We start from the raw sequence: 18,783 nt of genomic DNA, 5'->3' as shown, positions 1-18,783 counted from the left end.
TAGGGATGCTGTAATGGGTCCCACTGCCTTGGGCTCATAGCACTGAATGCCTTCAGCAGTGTAACATCGCGCATATTGAGTGTTGTTATGCAGACAAGGGGAGACCGTCGTGGAGTTGCACTCAGGCTTCAAGGTATGATAGATCAGGGTGGATCGGGTTTTCGTTCCGCTGCGAGTAGTTTTGATGCAGGCGTCGCAGGAGGATGGGGTGGCTGTCGTATCAGCAGGAATGATGTGGAAACCCAGGAGGCAAATGATGAATGCAGCGGGCAGCTTCATGATGCTGATGTAGGCAAGGCTGGTTTGGGTAGAAAAGGCCTCACTTGTCGTCCGGGGACCCAGGTGGTGTACTCTCGTCCCCAGGTTATAAGTTCAGCTGGCCCATGCCATGTGGGATCTGGCAACTGTCGAAAGTAGACTGGAGGTCTAGGAGCATCCTTGGATGGAGAGCAAAAGTGTTGAGAGGCAGCAGAAGAAGCAGGTGTGCCAGACTCATTCAGGAAATTCAGTGTAAATAAGCACAAGTTAAGCTTGTTTTGCAGCGTGGGTAGCCCTGGGATGAGTTTCCCCATCGAGTTTTGAACTTTGTCAAGAGCAGTTTTTAGGGTCAGATTGGCTCTTTCTACTATGGCCTGCCCTTGAGAATTGTATGGAATGCCAAATTTGTGCAAAATGCCCCATTGTTTACAAAAGGTAGCAAAGTTGGTACTAGTATAGGCGGGGCCATTATCAGTTTTTAATTCTAAGGACTTTCCCAGACACGCAAATGACCGAATGCAGTGGTTAATGACATGTTTTGTGGTCTCTCCTCTTTGCGGGGAGGCCATGATGAACCCTGAGTATGTGTCCACTGAAACATGGATATATTTCCATGGTGCAAAAGGCGCATACTGGGTTACATCCATTTGCCAAATTTGGCAGGCTTTTAAGCCTCTGGGATTTACTCCCATTGGTAGGGCAGGGGCTTGCTTGCTGCAAGTAGGGCATTGTTGAATAATTGCAGCAGCCTCTTGGGCGGTGATTTGGAATTCCTTCATAAGAGCCCTTTTATTTTGATGAAAATAGTTATGACTGTCCCAAGGGGTTAGGGGAGAAAGAGAGAAAGCAGATAGAATAGTAGCAGAGGATGGTTGTTGTTAATTGCTGCAATGCAAGCAATTTATTTGCTGGCAATGGCCATTGATCAACCCAAACAGGAATGTCCGTGGTTAAGGTCAAGCGATGGGGAAGAGGATGAGTCATTCTAGCTGCAATTTAGCATCAAATTGAGACAGCAAGTCCCTCCCCCACAAATTCGTGTGAAGGGGGAGGATGACGGGCTTTATTTGTGCAGTCCCTGTGAGGTTTTCAGAAGTCACAGGGAGCCAAAATTTACTGATGCGAGCTGTTTGAATCCCTCCTACACCTCTTACCGATGGGGAGGTCTCTGTTTCCCAGTCTGTAGGCCACTCGTCAGAGTGTATCACCGAGACGTCAGCACCAGAGTCCAGAAGACCGGTGAACCGGCGACCCTTGATTAAAGCCAAGAGTGTGGGCTTAGTTTCGGTGATAGATCTAGTGAGGGCAAGCACATCAGAGGGAAGTTGCGGTACCATGATCATTTTTGCTACCACATCACCCTTTTGTAACTTCATTGGAAGAGTGGATAGCACAGAAAGGTTAATGGCTGAGAGTTTTGAGGAAGGATAAAGCAGATCGGGAACCACAGAGATTCCTTTGAGGAGGGCATGAGGGTGAGATTGTATAAGAGCAGTTTTATCGGAGGAGAAAGAGGCAGAAGGAGGAAGCTGTGCGCTGACAGAGAGTGGTAGATGGGGAAAGGATAGGAGCACATCTGCTGCCACTGATAATTCATACACAGTGGATGGTATATGGGCAGCCTTGGGGGAGGGGCTAGCTGCCGGCCCTCTACTCGTTCCGAGGGTTCAGTTTTTGATTGACATTGATTAGCCCAATGATAGCCTTTCTTACATTTCGGGCAGACTGTTTTGGTCGAACATCTCTACTGGCGGAGGGCTTTGCTGCCCCCCCGCTGGGGGCTCGACATTGTGATTTAAAATGGCCAGGCTCCCCACAATTGTAACAATTACCAGATGGCTTATTACCTCTGGTGATAGCTGCAGCCATCATTTCGGAAGTGTATTGGTGTGTTCCCACCACCCTGCAGGCTTGTAGGAATTGGGCTAGAGTGGCATCTGGAGAATTAATCAAGGGAGTAAGCAAGGTTTTACAGTCTGCATTAGCGTTCTCATATGCCAATTTAAGAAGAATTTCCTGCCGAGCCGCCTCATTTGTAATTTGCCTTTGTAGGGCCGTTTGGAGGCATTCAATAAAATTGGCATAGGGTTCATTGGAATTTTGTAGAATTTTTGCAAAAGATTGTGCGGAGGTATGAGGGTCATCCAAGCGAGAGAGAGCAAGCAGAGCGGCTTGTGCAGAAAGGTTAAGAGCATTAATAGAGCTATTATACTGAGCTGCGGGAGCAGCAAAGGCACCCTCTCCTGCCAGTTCACTTGCAGTAAGATTCGGATTTTGAGCTGCCAATAGGCGACAATGATGGAGAAACTCCGATTGCCATACAACAAATTGAGTCCCTGTTAGAGTCATATGAAAAAGGCTATGCCAATCAGCAGGGAATCATTATATGGTCGTTAGCCATCATTCTAAATAATCCCATCGTAAATGGAGCCTGAATACCATACATTTGTACAGCTTGTTTGATATCCTTGACTGATTTAACAGGGATGGGTTCCCAGTGTGGGACGTTTTGTCCCTGCGCGTTCTGTGCATAAACTAACGGGAACGCCGATGGGCAGTCAGAGTGATCTAACTCACCAGTTCTAACTCCTGCAGCGATGGCAGCATGAACTGCGCCCATAGGAGTGGGTAAGGCAGGAGAGGAAGGCACAGAAGGGAAAGCAAGAGAAGAAGAAGAGGGATTGGGTGAGGGGGGTCAGGAGAAGGGGAGGAGGTTTACCAACCTCATTTGCCTCCGGGGCAGTCGGTTTAAGAGACACAGGCACCACAGCAGGGGGCAAGAGTTGTACAGCAGGATCCACATAGGGAGGGGGTCCAGAAAGGGGGCCAAGTAGGGGTTGCTCTAGAGAGGAGAGAGACTCAAAAACCACCCTCCAATCAATTAATATAGACGAAGGGGCCCTAGGACTTGCATGAAGGTATTTTCCAATCTCCTTCCATACTGTAGTTTTGATACTGCCTTTAGCCGGATAAAAGGGCAGTGTTGCCAAATGTATTCTAGGAGTTCCTCAATAGAGGTTTTTGGGAGGGGGCATGAAGGGAGCCCCTTTTTAAAGGTAAAAATTTCATTTGGTCAATTCTCTGATTTCCTGAATGTGAGCTGCCTGCTCCTTAGAGAATCTACCACCCATACTCACGAGGGATCCGTTGTTGCCAGCGATTCAAGAGGATGAGGTGCACCAAGTCTATTCCAGACGATGAGAATGGGTGTGCCAAAGACGTATCTCTTTTGAGTGGATCACTTCGGGGTCACCAGTTGTGGTGGTCTCTCATGAAAAGAAGACACTTCATAAAGTTGTCTTGGGATGGGAGCGCAGAGTGAACTCCAAAACCCTCTTTTATTAGAAGCAATCTTGTTAACGTAGCAATTTTGTTAATGTCCTATCACAAATGCATTACATCACACATCATGCACTGATCATTTGCATAAAGCATACAAGGCTGCAGAGTTTAAGTTTGCTACAGTTCTGGTTAAGAAATGGCAACAATTTGTCCTTGCTCCTTGCTCCGTGTTCCAGCCAACTACCAGAAGGCTCCGTTGTCCTAGCACGTACACAAAGAACAAAGAATCATAGTTCCCACACATGTGTACGCAAAGATCAGCTGACCAGTGCGCATGCACGCCAGGGAGCTATTCTTCCAGTTTCTGGTGCTCCCACAAGCGCTCCCGTTTCAGCACTCAGTGCCGAAAAGGTTTATCAACACTACTCTAGGATCAATTCAATAACCTATCTCAGTGATGGCTAACCTTTTGTTAGCCATCACTGAGCCATCACTAAAGTGATAGCTAACCATCTGTGCTGGCAAACCCCCAAAATGCAATACACATGCACCCCATCCATGTGCCCCACCTCCCATGCATGCCCCTGCACTCTCTCCAAGCATGCACACACCTGTGTATGTCCCCGTGCTTGCACCCCACATCCCTGCATGTGTTCTCCCCCACCTGCGTATGCGCCCCATCCCCAAACATGTGCAGCAGAGATCAGCTGGAGGGAGGCGCATGGGCATGTACATGTGTGGTAGAGCTGAGCTGGGGCGACAGCTCTGCGTGCCACCTTTGGCAAGCATGCTATAGGTTCATCATCACGGGCCTAGAGGAATGAGTCCTTTAGAATCCTTCCACTTTGATTTCAGACTTTGAGACACAGTAGAGAAAAAGTATAGGTTGCTGATGGCTTATTGACAAGTGCAGGATGGGGGAACCTGACTTTTCTTGATCTCTCAATAATGTTCATTATCATTGACTATAGTTTCTGGACTGGCCCAGAGGATTGGGAAATTTGTTACAAAATTTCTCTTTCATTCCTCTTCCACTCCTTATTGGTGTGCAGGAAATGGTTCATCCTAGCCTTCTGTTTTGCAGCATTTTCTCATGGCTTTCCCCTCTCCTCATATCTACATGAAACTGTTGGAGGAGGCCATCTATAGGTATGGGATGCAATATCATCAGAACCCCGATGATACTCAGTTATGCTGCTCGTAGCTGATCCAGCAATGTTGTCAAAATTTTGTCCCAGTTTCTAAAACCCTAGCAATGCTGAATGTCTATGGGTTCTTGACCCTCGTGATCTCCGGACTGGAGATTTTCTCTGTTCACTTTGAGAAAGGGGGCACTCTCCAATTCAGAAGCAGAGTACAATCTGGAGATTCTTTTAGAAAAACAGTTCCAGCAGACGAGGAGGACCTTTGCATAACTTGATTTTGTGCATCAATTGTGGTCATTCCTGAATTGGGAGGCCAAATTAGAGTGTCACCTCTCAAGTATATCTCTACAATGTGCTCTACATGGACAGCCCCTAAAGAATATTTAGAATCTTCAATTGGTTCAAAATGCAGTGGCATGGGAAGTTACAGGTGCACCTTACTTAGTACACCCACATAATATCATTATTTTATGAGCTGCACTAGTTCCAATATGCTTCCAGGTGCAATTCAAGGTGCTGGTTATCACCTATTAAGTCTTGTATGCCACAGAACTAAGTTATTGTCCTTATTACCAATAATAACTATCTGCTCCACTTGTTCAAAATAGGATGGGCATGCTTGAGTTCTTTTCCCAGAAGTGATTTCAACTGATAGAATGTAGGCATCCACTGGGATGCCTACCGTCTGGAATGATCTCCTCAATGTATTACTGGCTTTGACCCCTTTTAGAAAGGCTCTTAAGACTTAGTTTTTTCTTTGGGCATTGGGGTGAAGGTGATTGAAGTTCCTATTGGGAACAGCGAAACATGAAGTTAGATTCCTGACTAAAATTCTTAGGCAGCCATACAGAACTCTTAAATAAATAAATTTTAAATCCTACATGCTATTTATGCCTCATGATTGGTGTTATGAGAAACTGGGTCATAGTTTCATATATAATCAGATTTATCTATATTCCTAAAATAACAGCACTTTGCATTATAAAATATGCAAAAATAGTAATATCCTTCTCTAAGATGCTCAGAAGCTAAATTTTAAAATAGGGGGATACAATATAAGAGAAACAAAAATGAATCAGAACAAGGGCAAAGACATAAACATGAGAAATATTGCTTACCTATAATATAAATATAGGAGATAACCACATCCTAATACTGGCAGATGAAGCTACTATATATAAAGAGGAAGCAAACCTTACTCTCACCAATCCTGATCATGTTACCTAGTTAGGTGATGAAGGACAGTCTGCAGGCAAGCAACCAAGCTCAAAGAGCATCAAAGACTCCACAATTCAGCCCTTGGCTATGTACTGTATATTCTCTTTTACTGAATATAAATGGTGCTTGATATTTGTTACATTATATCCTCTCTATTCAATCAATATAGGTGAAATGTAGACCAAGTATGCTGAAAAAGAAAAAAATCAGTGGTATGTATTTCCTTTTTCACGTGCTTGTAGCCAGACTGTACCCCATTTTCTCTTTCTTAATTTATCGGAGGGTTCCCCCCATTTTTTTCTTTTCCCTCCCTTACTTTTGAAAAGAAAATGTTTCACTAATGGTATAAATTTAGTCTTAAGTTGTCATTTTTTTCTTGTATAAATAAAATTTGAAAAAGAAATTGAATCCTACTAAACCGGAGCTTTGTTCATTCTGACTAAACAACTGGAGAAAGAACCAGGCCTTTCTAAAGGTCTGCAGGATCAGGACCAACCATAAATATATTGGGTGGGAAAATTTCCAAAAGTCAGGGGCTGTCACCAAGAAGCAAGCTTTCTGGATCACACAGGATTATGTTGTTTCAGAGAAGGGACCCAGAGATAATTTATCCTTCTTGTAGCATGTGAGATGAAGGCAGATCCCATGTATAATCTGTTTCTCTTCTATGCAGGGCTTCATAAATAGCACCTTGAATCCTGTAGGAAGGCAGTGTAGTTCCATATATTTACAAGATATTGTGATATTGTATTTTTACCTTTGGAAAACAGGGTTTAATCTTTGGTTTTATTGTATTTAAACTATACTGTTTTCATAGGAAAGACTAACAAAAGATATCAAAAATCAGTCTGGCTACAAACATGTGAAAAAGGAAATACATACCACTGATTTTTTTTTCTTTTTCAGCATACTTGGTCTACATTTCACCTATATTGATTGAATAGAGAGGATATAATGTAACAAATATCAAGCACCATTTATATTCAGTAGAAGAGAATATACAGTACATAGCCAAGGGCTGAACTGTGGAGTCTTTGATGCTCTTTGAGCTTGGTTGCTTGCCTGCAGACCACTTCCTCTTTATATATAGTAGCTTCAACTGCCAGTAGTAGGATGTGGTTATCTCCTATATTTATATTATAGGTAAGCAATATTTCTCATGTTTATGTCTTTGCCCTTGTTCTGATTCATTTTTGTTTCTCTTATACTGTATCCCCCTATTTTAAAATTTAGCTTCTGAGCATCTTAGAGAAGGATCTTTCTATTTTTGCATATTTTAGAATGCAAAGTGCTCTGTTTCTGTATAGAAACTAAGGTAATTCCCCGTTAAGAGAATGAGCGCATACAGGGAGATATAGTGAGTGTGGTGAAGAATAACACACAAACAGCACAGATACACTGCATAGTAAAATGTAGGTTTTTACTTCCAGTAAACTGTTAAGCAAAGTTCAACAAACAGTCCAAGTCATTCACAGTTAAAGCAGTCAGTTTTCAGTCCAGGGATAATCCAATAACAAAGTCCAGCATCAAAAACAGTTCAGTAACAGCTTTACATCAAATCCAAGAATGATGATGATCAGTAACACTCAATAGGGAAATGCAGGAATGGCAACTCTCTCGGCAACAACAGAAACAGAACAACCCAGGTTTCTGGCTCCATCTTATGGCTATTTGAGGAACCACACCCAATTACAATTTTAGCATTCCCTCTAAGAGACAGTATTAAAATGTCTATCCTGGTTAATATATTTTCCAACCCAACTAACTGTTAGGTGACTGACATTCCTAACATTCTCCCCTTTGGGTAGGACAGTATATACAACCTTACATTCTAACACCATAATTCTCACAGCAAGCCTTATGCTTTACAGAGCCTTGGGCTTTTGTAAAATGATCTGCAATGTTATTTTCTGACATACCATATTCCAGCTTAATCATCTTACTTTGCACACATTGTCTCACATTTAAATATCTTAAATCTGTGTGTTTTGATCTTGTTTTAACAGCAATATTTGAAGCCATCTGTATTGCTGATTGGTTGTCTTCATAAACAACATTAGAATCTGTTACATCAATTCCCATATCAATCAATAGTTGCTTATAAAAAACTAAATCTGTACATAATAAACATGAGAATTCAGCCTCCATTGTTGATATACTTAAATGTTTCTGTCAAACAGACCTGCATCCAATCAACACCTTTCCTAATAATACTACAGTACCCGATGTAGATTTACGTGTATTTATGTCTGTAGCAAAACTTGCATTGGCATATGCAGTTAGACTTAGTTCATCTTTAGGCTCCAAATACTCTGCTCAAAAAAATAAAGGGAACACTTAAACAACACAATGTAATTCCAAGTCAATCACACTTCTGTGAAATCAAACTGTCCACTTAGGGAGCAACACTGATTGACGATCAATTTCACATGGTGTTGTCCAAATGGAATAGACAACAGGTGGAAAGCATAGGCAGTTAGCAAGACATCCCCAATAAAGGAGTGGTTCTGCAGGTGGTGACCACAGACCACTTCTCAGTTCCTATGCTTTCTGCCCGATGGTTTGGTCACTTTTGAATGCTGGTGGTGCTTTCATTCTAGTGGTAGCATGAAGCGGAGTCTACAACCCACACAAGTGGCTCAGGTAGTGCAGCTCATCCAGGATGGCACATCAATGCGAGCTGTGGCAAAAAGGTTTGCTGTGTCTGTCAGCATAGTGTCCAGAGCATGGAGGCGCTATCAGGAGACAGGCCAATAGAAGTGGAGGAGGCCATAGGAGGGCAACAAGGTCCAGCATCAGGACCACTACCTCCGCCTTTGTGCAAGGAGGGACAGGAGGAGCACTGCCAGAGCCCTGCAAAATGACTTCCGGCGGGCCACAAATGTGCATGTGGCTGCTCAAACAGTCAGAAACAGACTCAATGAGGGTGGTATGAGGGCCCGACGTCCACAGGTGGGGGTTGTGCTTACAGTCCAACACTGTGTAGGACGTTTGGCATTTGCCAGAGAACACCAAGATTGGCAAATTCACCACTGGCGCCCTGTGCTCTTCACAGATGAAAGCAGGTTCACACTGAGCACATGTGACAGGCATGACAGGGACTGGAGACGCCGTGGAGAACTTTCTGCTGCCTGCAACATCTTTCAGCATGACTGGTTTGGCAGTGGGTCAGTGATGGTGTGGGGTGGCATTTCTTTAGGGGGCCGCACAGCCCTCCATGTGCTTGTCAGAGGTAGCCTGACTGCCATTAGGTACCAAATTGTGATCCTCAGATCCCTTGTGAGACCATATGCTGGTGCAGTTGGCCCTGGGTTCCTCCTAATGCACGTCAATGCTAGACCTCATGTGGCTGGAGTGTGTAGCAGTTCCTGCAAGACGAAGGCATTGATGCTATGGACTGGCCGTCCGTTCCCCAGACCTGAATCCAATTGAGCACATCTGGGACATCATGTCTCTCTCCATCCACCAATGCCACGTTGCACCACAGACTGTCCAGGAGTTGGGGGATGCTTTAGTCCAGGTGTGAGAGGAGATCCCTCAGGAGACCATCCTCCACCTCATCAGGAGCATGCCCAGGCGTTGTAGGGAGGTCATACAGGCATGCGGAGGCCACACACACTACTGAGCCTCATTTTGACTTGTTTTAAGGACATTACGTGAAAGTTGGATCAGCCTGTAGTTTTTTTTTTTTACTTTAATTTTGAGTGTAACTCCAAATCCAGACCTCCATAGGTTGCTAAATTTGATTTCCATTGATAATTTTTGTGTGATTTTGTTGTCAGCACATTCAACTATGTTATGAACAAAGTATTTAATAAGAATATTTTATTCATTCAGATCTAGGATGTCTTATTTTTGTGTTCCCTTTATTTTTTGAGCAGTGTACAATGCATAATGCATTGTTTGTTTCAGATATGTTAACAGCACATGCCAGTGCTGTTTTCAGTTGGCTCAGTGTTAAATCTTGCTAACCGATTAACAATGTATGTTATATCTGGCCTTGACCAATTACTGAGATAAGATAAACTACCAATCAAAGACTGATAAATGTTCTTATCAAAAACAGGACTTTGAATATCACTGTGGCTAAACTCCTGGCTCATCGGTGTTTTAGCTGGCTTACAAATTTCCATTTTAAAATTCTTTAGTAATTGGTTAATTTTATCTGCCTGTGAGATTTTGTATCCTCCTCTAGTTCTATCTATTTTTAAACGAAGATAATGTTTAATTTCACCTAATTGTTTTATCTTAAATTTCTTTTCTAATAGTGGAATTATCTCAGTTGCTTCTTGTTCAGTTTTGGTGATTAATGCTATGTCATCAGTAAACAATAGCAACAATGAAATTACACCATTACTTTCTCTTTTGAACAAACATGGATCAGCCATGCCAGCTACAAAACCTATCTTAGTTAATTCCTTAACTACTGGTTCCACTCATATCCTGATTACTTCAAGCCATAAAGACTCTTTTTCAATCTCCAGCAATCAGTTGTATTATCATTTTTGATACCTAAAGGTTTTTTTTAAATATATAGTGTGTTGCAACAGTGTATGCAGATATGCCGTCTCTACATCTAAATGATTTATAATGTATTTCTTCTTAGCTGCCCACACTAATGCTGCTCGTAATGTAGTAGCCTTCAGACTAGCTGCAAACACATCATAGTCATTTGCTGTCTGATTGAACCCTTGTGCTACTAACCTGGCTTTATGGGTAACAGTCCCATCTACACCTGTCTTTAGCTGATAAATCCATTTACATCCTATGGCATGTTTACCTGGTGGTAACTTAATATTTTTGTATACCTCCAACTTTTTTAATGATTCCAGTTCCTTATCCATTGCTTCCTGCCAAGCAGCCTGATCCTTAGCAGGATACAGTTTCAGTTCATTATAATTACTTTGAACTGTACTCACTTGGCATACAACACTAGCCTGATATCTATCAGATGGTCATGTTACTCGGGCTGAACATCTAGGTAATACAGAGCTAACTGGTGGACTCTCTTGTGCCACCTGCTCCTGTTCTTCTACATCCTCCTGTGCCTGTTCTTCCTCTTTAATGGCTATTCGTGGTTTACTTAATTCATCTTTAGGGACTATTTGGGTGTCAATAATAATATCATTGCTGGATTCCTGTTCCAGTTTATGCCACCCAACGTGCTCAAGAAATTTAGCACTAGCGCTACAGTAAACATGAGCTGTGCCTGGATCCTAAAATCTAAACGATCTATGATTGGCTTCGAAACCTACAAAAAATAATTTCTTAGCTCTGTGTTGCCCTTTCAGTCTTACTTGTGAGGGAATATGCACCCGTGCTGGAGCTCCAAATGTGTGTAGGTAACTTAAATTTGTTTTTCTGCCATGCCAACGAGTGAATGGCAATTCTCCAGTTGCTGTGTTAACTATATTGTTTAAAACATGGTTACTACACATTATGGCTTCACCCCACAGTGTTTCAGGTAAACCTGAATCAGATAACATAGTGTGAGCCATGGCTTGTAACGTTTGCCCTCTTCGTTCTACAAACGAGTTATGTTGTGGTCTGTAAGGTGCAGAATGTTTATGCTCAATAGCCAATTTCAGCACTGTTTGGAATCTCTTGTTAATAAACTCAGTCCCATTATCAGTAACTAAAGTAATTACTTTACTCCTCATTTTTCTCTCAGCAAATCTTAGCCAGTTAAAGAAATGTTGGAACGTTTCTGTTTTGTTTTTCATGAGATAGCAGAAACCGTACCATGAGTAATGGTCCATTATACTCAAAACATAGCAGGCACCTTCCAAACTGGGTTTCCTAGGACCAATTATGTCAGCAAAAACAACCTCTAAAGGTTCTTTGGTCTTAAACCCATTAAGTCTGTTTGCTGGAGTAACCTTGCTCTTCTCTTGGCTACAAGCATTACAGTTTAAATACTTGCTACAGGGTTTCAATTTTACTCCCTCTGACAATTCAACAGTTTGTTTGAGCATTTTGAAATTAATGTGCCCCAGACATCTATGTAGTAAATGTATACATTCATCATGTGGCTTAACATTGTTATAAACCGAGTTAGCCATCTGCAACTGGTCATCGTGTATCACATATAAATCATTCTCTAAATTAGCAGTAACACTTTTACCCTCTTTCTCTATTATACAGTTATCTCCCCTAAAGGTTACTACATAACCAATATTAACTAAAGCCCTCACTGATAATAAATTAAATTTCAGTTTAGGTATATACAACATAGTTAAATGCTTATTTACACAAGAATAATATGCAGTACCTTCACCAGATGCTTTCATCTTCCATCCATTTGCCAATGATACATGTTGCTTACTCGTGGACATCTTTACAAACCTCTATTTTTAGTAATGCACTGCAATGCTCCATTATCAACTACCCACAAATCATGGTTTACAGTTGAATTGCTAGACATAGCTAAACTAACATTCTTCTTAGCCTTCTGGTGATTACCAGTATTCTGTCGTTTTCCCTTCTTACAGAACTTACTATATGTCCCTTAGCCTCACAAGAAAAACATTTCTTAAAAGTATAGGCAGTTGAAGACAAATCCTCTTCTTGTGGTTGTTCCTTTCTCAGTTGGTCCCTATCGAGTCGTCTTCTTGCTTCTTCTAACAACCTTCCGGTTATGGCAGTCACTGTTAGTTCATCTTTGGTCAGGACTTCTAGTGAAGATAGGTAATCATCATAACTTTCATCCAATGAGGAAAGAATGATGTAAACTTGATGCAGCTCTGAAAATATCAGTTCCTTTTCATGTAGCTCTTGAAAAATTCTTTCATGAAGTTCAAATGAGCTAACATATCTCCACCTTTCAGAAGACGTGCTCTAAACAGTTTACATGTAAGATGTATGTGTGCACCTACACTGTCATGAACATAAATCCTCTTCAAATTCTCTCAACACCTGGCAGCAGACTCTTCTCCACAAATATGGACTAGCTGCTGGTCACTCAGTGTTAGTCCAATTACACAAAGAGCTCGTTCATTGGTCCGTTTAAAATCAGCTAACTTCTTGACATCGTCCTCATTTTCTGGATCCCAAGCATTTACATCCAGTGGATCTTGAACTACATTCCATAAACCTTCTCTACGCAGAAGTAGACTGCACTTCATAGACCAGGAAACAGTTTGTTCCATCCAACTGGGTTATCAGTGATAGACTTGTTGAAGGGTCTTGTGTCATCTTTACCAGGATAGTAACCCACAATTAAACAGTAAACAGCTGTCTGTGTACAGTACTGTGCATTCACACCAACTCTCAGTTATCTGAGCCAGATATGGCCTGAACCCGTAACCAGTGTTGAGGTAATTCCCCGTTAAGAGAATGAGCGCACTCAGGGAGATATAGTGAGAGTGGTGAAGAATAACACACAAACAGCACACAGATACACTGCATAGTAAACGGTTACTTCCAGTAAACGGTTAAGCAAAGTTCAACAAACAGTCCAAGTCATTCACGGTTAAAGCAGTCAGTTTTCAGTCCAGGGATATTCCAGTAACAAAGTCCAGGAACAAAAACAGTTCAGTAACAGCCTTACATCAAATCCAAGAATAACGATGATCAGTAACAGTCAATAGGGAAATGCAGGAATGGCAACTCTCAGCAACAACAGAAACAGAACAACCCAGGTTTCTGGCTCTATCTTATTTGAGAAACCACCGTTTCTTGAGAAACTGTTTGAGAAACCACACCAAATTACAATTTTAGCATTCCCTTAAAGAGACAGTATTAAAATGTCTATCCTGGTTTATATATTTTCCAACCCAACCGTTAGGTGACTTACATTCCTAACACTAAGTATATTAAAACAGGATTAACGAAACAATGAATCATAGGTAATAGTTTTTTTATAAGCATGATTTAAGTCATGGTTTCTGTTTGTGTATCTCGATGGTATGTACATACCACATTGCTGCTTAACCTTTAGTATTTTTTATTTCTGTGACTATATACATCAAAAGTCATACATTTAAAATCTAAAATATAGTTAATTAAGAAATTTGGCTATTTCAACTTTTCTCCATCATTACTGTTATGTGAGAACTAGAAAAACTAGTCAAATACAAAGAGCTTGAGACTAGACAGGTCAACAATACACAGGTCAACTACTTCTCTAGAAAGGACCTACAATCAATTGGGACAAACAATCAAAGATATCAAATTGTAAGAATGTGTGTTTGTGTGTTGTGGAGTTTGAGGCTTATGGGTAGTTTTTGGCTGTTTATAGCTTTCCAGTATCTTTAATAAAACTAGTTTATTAAACAGCAGTACCAATTAACCTCTTATCTGCAAATGTTTTAACAACAATCTGGTTATTAAACTTAGTACATTATCTTTCTCACTTAGAAATAGAGGACTGCTGTTTAATCATTTTATGCAGTTGATTCAATGAAATTAATTGCTTTAATTATCCAAATAATATGTGTATAGAAGTTACATTATTTTCATGTCTCTGTGACATGATCTTGCAGCTCCTTTAAGATATTGCAGACAGGTTCTATGTTTATGTTCTTTGGAGATCTAATTTGAAGCTCTCTAAACGGCCAGTTATTTTTTTCCATCATCAGAAATTGTATCCTTGCTCTCTTAGAAGAGAATTTTCTTACTATTGCTCACATTATGTTACATATACAAGGTAAAACAAGAAAATAAGATCCAATTACTAACATATTACATCTCATTAAAAGAATCAAAATAATAAAGATAAATGTCTTTATTTAAAAGATTTATTTACACGGTACATTTTTAGATATGCCATATTAAAACCATTTGATAATTTCAGGAGAATAAAAACCCAACAATCAACTGAATAATTGTTAATGTTTAAAAAGTAGTTAGCTGGGAAACTGTTATGAAATAACTCTAAAACTGTATAAATTATATCATTTTTATATGCAAGAGCAAGTTTCATTTGGGATATTTTACAATAAAACTGACGTTTAACTGTTGCATTTTTAAGATAGCAGTTTACATTTTTGTTATCCCACAGAACGTGTTCATTAGTAAACATACTCCCAAAGAAATGGAAGGAGTGTACAACTATCTCCGATTCATGTATCAACATGGCTTCTTGTTTTCTAAACAATTCGGAGATAAATCCCTATGGCTGAAGGAAGAACTCCAGAATTATTTCTGCTGCAAACTAGAGTTCACATTTCAGTCTCCATCAGATATCTAGAAAAAAAAGCCAATATTCATCCTGTAACTCCCATTGCTATTACAGATAGGTTCAGCATAATGCAGTACTTTCTTTTGAAACTGCAAAAAGCTTTACTTTTATTCAAGGAACAGAAAAAATAAAATGCCCATTATCTACTCAATAGCCAGTGTTTTGAAACACAAAGCTAGTATAATGTAATAAAGATACTCATTTCTAGCAAACACTGACATTTAAAAAAATAGAAATCTGAACGTAATAATATAAATTCTACATCTAGATGTTTACATCAGAAGGAATCAGTTGTGCAAAAAAGGAGATTCAAGAGATACTAATAATTTTTATCAGTGCTCAAGGCTTTTGATTTATGCAATGTATAACCATGACTATTATTTGCCTATTACAAGATTGAAATGTTTATAGATACAATCTTCAATCTTCTTGACAATTTTAAACTGCTGCTGCACGCCCACAATTTCTCCTGCAAATATTGGTTCCTGGCTGGGAAGAAAACTTAAGTAATAAAGAGGTATATGCCCATTTTCCTTTTCAAGTGAAATAAACTTATTTTAAGTAAATATGTAATTTCAAAATCTCTTATAGTAGTGATTACCTCCCTCACATTTGAAATAAAGCACATTGCCATTACATTTTAAAGGCTCTGACATAAAAGGCTAAACGGATGACATAAGAAACATAATTATGTAACCTTATTTTAGCCGGAAAAAAATGGAGAAAGGCCAATTAATGGTATACACAGGAAGAAGTCATAAAAAGCTGATCCTTGCTTTCCCATAATCATACTTCAATCTGCATTAGGCAGCAAGAGCTTTGATTTTACAAAACTACAAAAACGTTGAGTGAAGGATTGTTTTCATTAGAATGCAAGATCATCAATATGGAAAAGACCATACTCTCATTAACGGGGATCAGCGCTTTATTTTTCTCTAATACAGTATGTTGTTCCACATGCCAAGCACAAAAGAGAAAATACTAAACACATTTTTAACATTTCCTCTTCCATCTGATTATTACCAAAGCATTCCCTTCATCATAAAATACCCATTTTTTTTACATTAAACTGAGATCTGATGGAAAAACCACCCTACAGCAAGAAGCCTCTTAAAAGCAATTGGAAACGCTCATTACCCTGAAATGCTACCTGAAAGTGTACACTATACTGGAAAGGAGGCCATTTCGAATCACTCTACAATATTTAAATCCTCGGCGGAAGGCAAGGAAGCTAAAATATGGCCAGTAATGCTAAAACATTTCTCCTTCTCTTATCCCAGCTAAAGGGAATAAAAGCAGAATATATACTCGACTGGGATGTATGCATGAAACAGGAAAAAAAACAAAGAATCTGTCTTTAAGAAACTGGATTAAAGCATGCAACGGAAGAGCATCCTCTCCTTCCCAACCAAACTTCAAAAGAGGAAGATTCCATACTGTCCCCCTGGAGAGCTGTGTCTCCGGTGCAAATCTGACTTGGAAAGGGTGGGGGGGGATCTTGATTCCTCTCCCCCCTCCCTTCCCCCCAAAAGCCGCAAAAACACCTCAAACGGCTCCCCAAAGATGAACAGAGTGGGCGAGGGAAACCTGAAGGAAGAGGCCTTTAACTGCATGGCATATCACTTTGAATCGGGAGTGGGCACCGCTGTTTTCCTTTGTCCCTCAAAAGGAAGAAAGGAGAAATCATCCCATATGCCATAGTCAAATACAGCCGCCATTTCTCGCCGTGGGTATCGGTACCTGGAAGTCCCTGTCCTCGTTGAAGCGGGAAAACCTATCCGCCATTTTCGTTCGGTTCGCCTTTATCTTAGGAGACTGCGACGAAGAGGAGCCTTACGTACTTGACGTAAGCGTACGATCGCGTCACCTATAGATTAATGCCAACACTCTGCTTCCGAGCCCGTTTCGCTTTTTTTTTTTAGGGTTTTCTGAAGACTGTGATTGGACAGCAGCGCCCCCACCTTCTCCCTATGGAAAGGCAGCGAAAACAGAACTGCCTGTTCCTTCTAATGAGGAAAAAAAGAAAAAGAAAACTCAGGCTAAGCTTCTGTTCTCTTTGCCAGTGAACGCTGGATTTGGACTAGATTCCAGTTTAAGTAAATTTCTGCAACCTGAGTAATTAAATACTGGAGATTTTTTGTTAAAAAAAATAGGAATGTCACGTATAAAAATTCGAACGAGCGATATCTGACAGCTCAGAAGAGTGTACGATCGCTACATTAGCCTAACGTCTGTCAACAACCATCAGCAAAACAAAACACCACGCCCACTGAACGAATAATGTCTGACATTGACATCGTTTTTTAAAAAAGTTTTAATACTCATAATTTTTGGCTGAACTACGATTTAGAAAAAAAAAACCGTGTAGGGTGCTCTTCTTACATTGGCCAAGCTATGATTCTGCATATTGTCCCTTTCGCTTACTGGTTCTCCTCTTGGAAAATAAAACCTGTTTTAAGTTTTACCATTTTTCGTCTAAGGAGCAAGAACCCCAATACTAGACATTCAGAAAGCTGACTCCTGATTGGAGAGTCGCTGAGAGATCTCCAGGTCCCTCTCTTCTCGCCCTCTGTTAGCTCTAACTGCTACAGCTCTAATTCGGTATATGCGGCTCACGGTGCCTTTCCCCAGCACCCGAGAACCCGAAGCAGCCTCGCCCCGTTTAGTAGCTGCGGATTCCAGGCATCTTTGACCCTACCATGCCCACTTCCTTCAGGCTAGAGCTCTCCTGAAGGAGGTTCAAAATTTTCTCGCCTTTTAAGTACAGCAAAACGTTTCCTCAGAGAAAATCACCCGTCTATTCCCGGCACTGATTATTTAGTGCCAAATGACAGTGGTTTCCAGCACAGGGCTAAGTCCATTCTGTCCCACCCTTGGAAAGTGCTTTTTATCCATGGGAGAACTAGCCACCTACTGCATACTTAAGTTGTTTCTTCTTCTTCTTCTTCTTCTTCTTCTTCTTCTTCTTCTTCTTCTTCTTCTTCTTCTTCTTCTTCTTCTTCTTCTTCTTCTTCTTCTTCTTCTTCTTCTTCTTCTTCTTCTTCTTCTTCTTCTTCTTCTTCTTCTTCTTCTTCTTTTCTTCTACTACTACTACTACTCTCCTTCTTCCCTCCCGCCACCCTACCCAATTTTTAGGCTGTTTATAAGACCCACTCTGATTCTGAGGGAAAGGAATTACTCAGGAATGAATGGTAGCAAGTTTCTCCCTGAAATACTTATTTGATTGATTTGATGAGGCTATCTCAACCAAAATTAAGTTCACGTTGCCTTATTAACACAGTGATTTAACCAAAATTAACCACTTAAAAGCTCCAATGGGAAACATGTCAGTATTTACCTACTTTCAAGCTGAAATTAGTAGGCTCTTAAAGGTTTGATACACAGTATACAAATCACTTAATGAGTTTAGTATAAAAATATGAATATAGAAATCATAGCTGATTGACAAATTGAATGCTTAGTTTATTAAACATGCACTGATTTTTTTAAAAAATAGTTATTAGAAGAAAAAACATTCAATTGTAAATTTTGAGTATAGTGGTTAGGTACACTATCTTTTTTATTCATTTACATCTCCCTCCCCCTCTCAATCATATTGATAAAGTAAGTTTATATTCCCTTCTGTAAATTCTTTCCTGAAATGGACCAGTCTTGATAAAAGCAGGAAATTATAATTGTCCTAGCTATCTTTCTGGGGTT

The 18,783-nt window shown here is 40.4% G+C and overlaps 1 protein-coding gene across 3 annotated transcripts in view; it reads right to left on the bottom strand.

Moving 5' to 3' along the window:
* GPATCH8 (G-patch domain containing 8) overlaps window positions 1–17,305 on the bottom strand; it is a 109,012-nt gene extending 91,707 nt beyond the window's left edge. For 2 of the 3 annotated variants that reach the window (XR_015740172.1, XM_026718276.2), the window contains exon 1: window positions 16,825–17,305. Coding sequence is in view for 1 of the 3 variants with exons in the window: in XM_026718276.2 (XP_026574061.2) it covers window positions 16,825–16,869 (45 nt within the window). In the remaining 2 variants the exon portion in view is untranslated. The remainder of the gene's footprint in view (window positions 1–16,824) is intronic. The other variant, XM_087916785.1, reaches the window with a different exon arrangement.
* Between the last annotated feature and the right edge of the window lie 1,478 nt (window positions 17,306–18,783).

This window comes from Pseudonaja textilis, chromosome Z (assembly GCF_049901715.1).
Source record: "Pseudonaja textilis isolate UNSWEBS1 chromosome Z, rPseTex1.2, whole genome shotgun sequence".
Classification (NCBI taxonomy): Eukaryota; Metazoa; Chordata; class Lepidosauria; order Squamata; family Elapidae; genus Pseudonaja; species Pseudonaja textilis.
The sequence above is the reverse complement of the archived record's forward strand: the minus strand, read 5'-3'. Positions and strand labels throughout refer to the sequence as shown.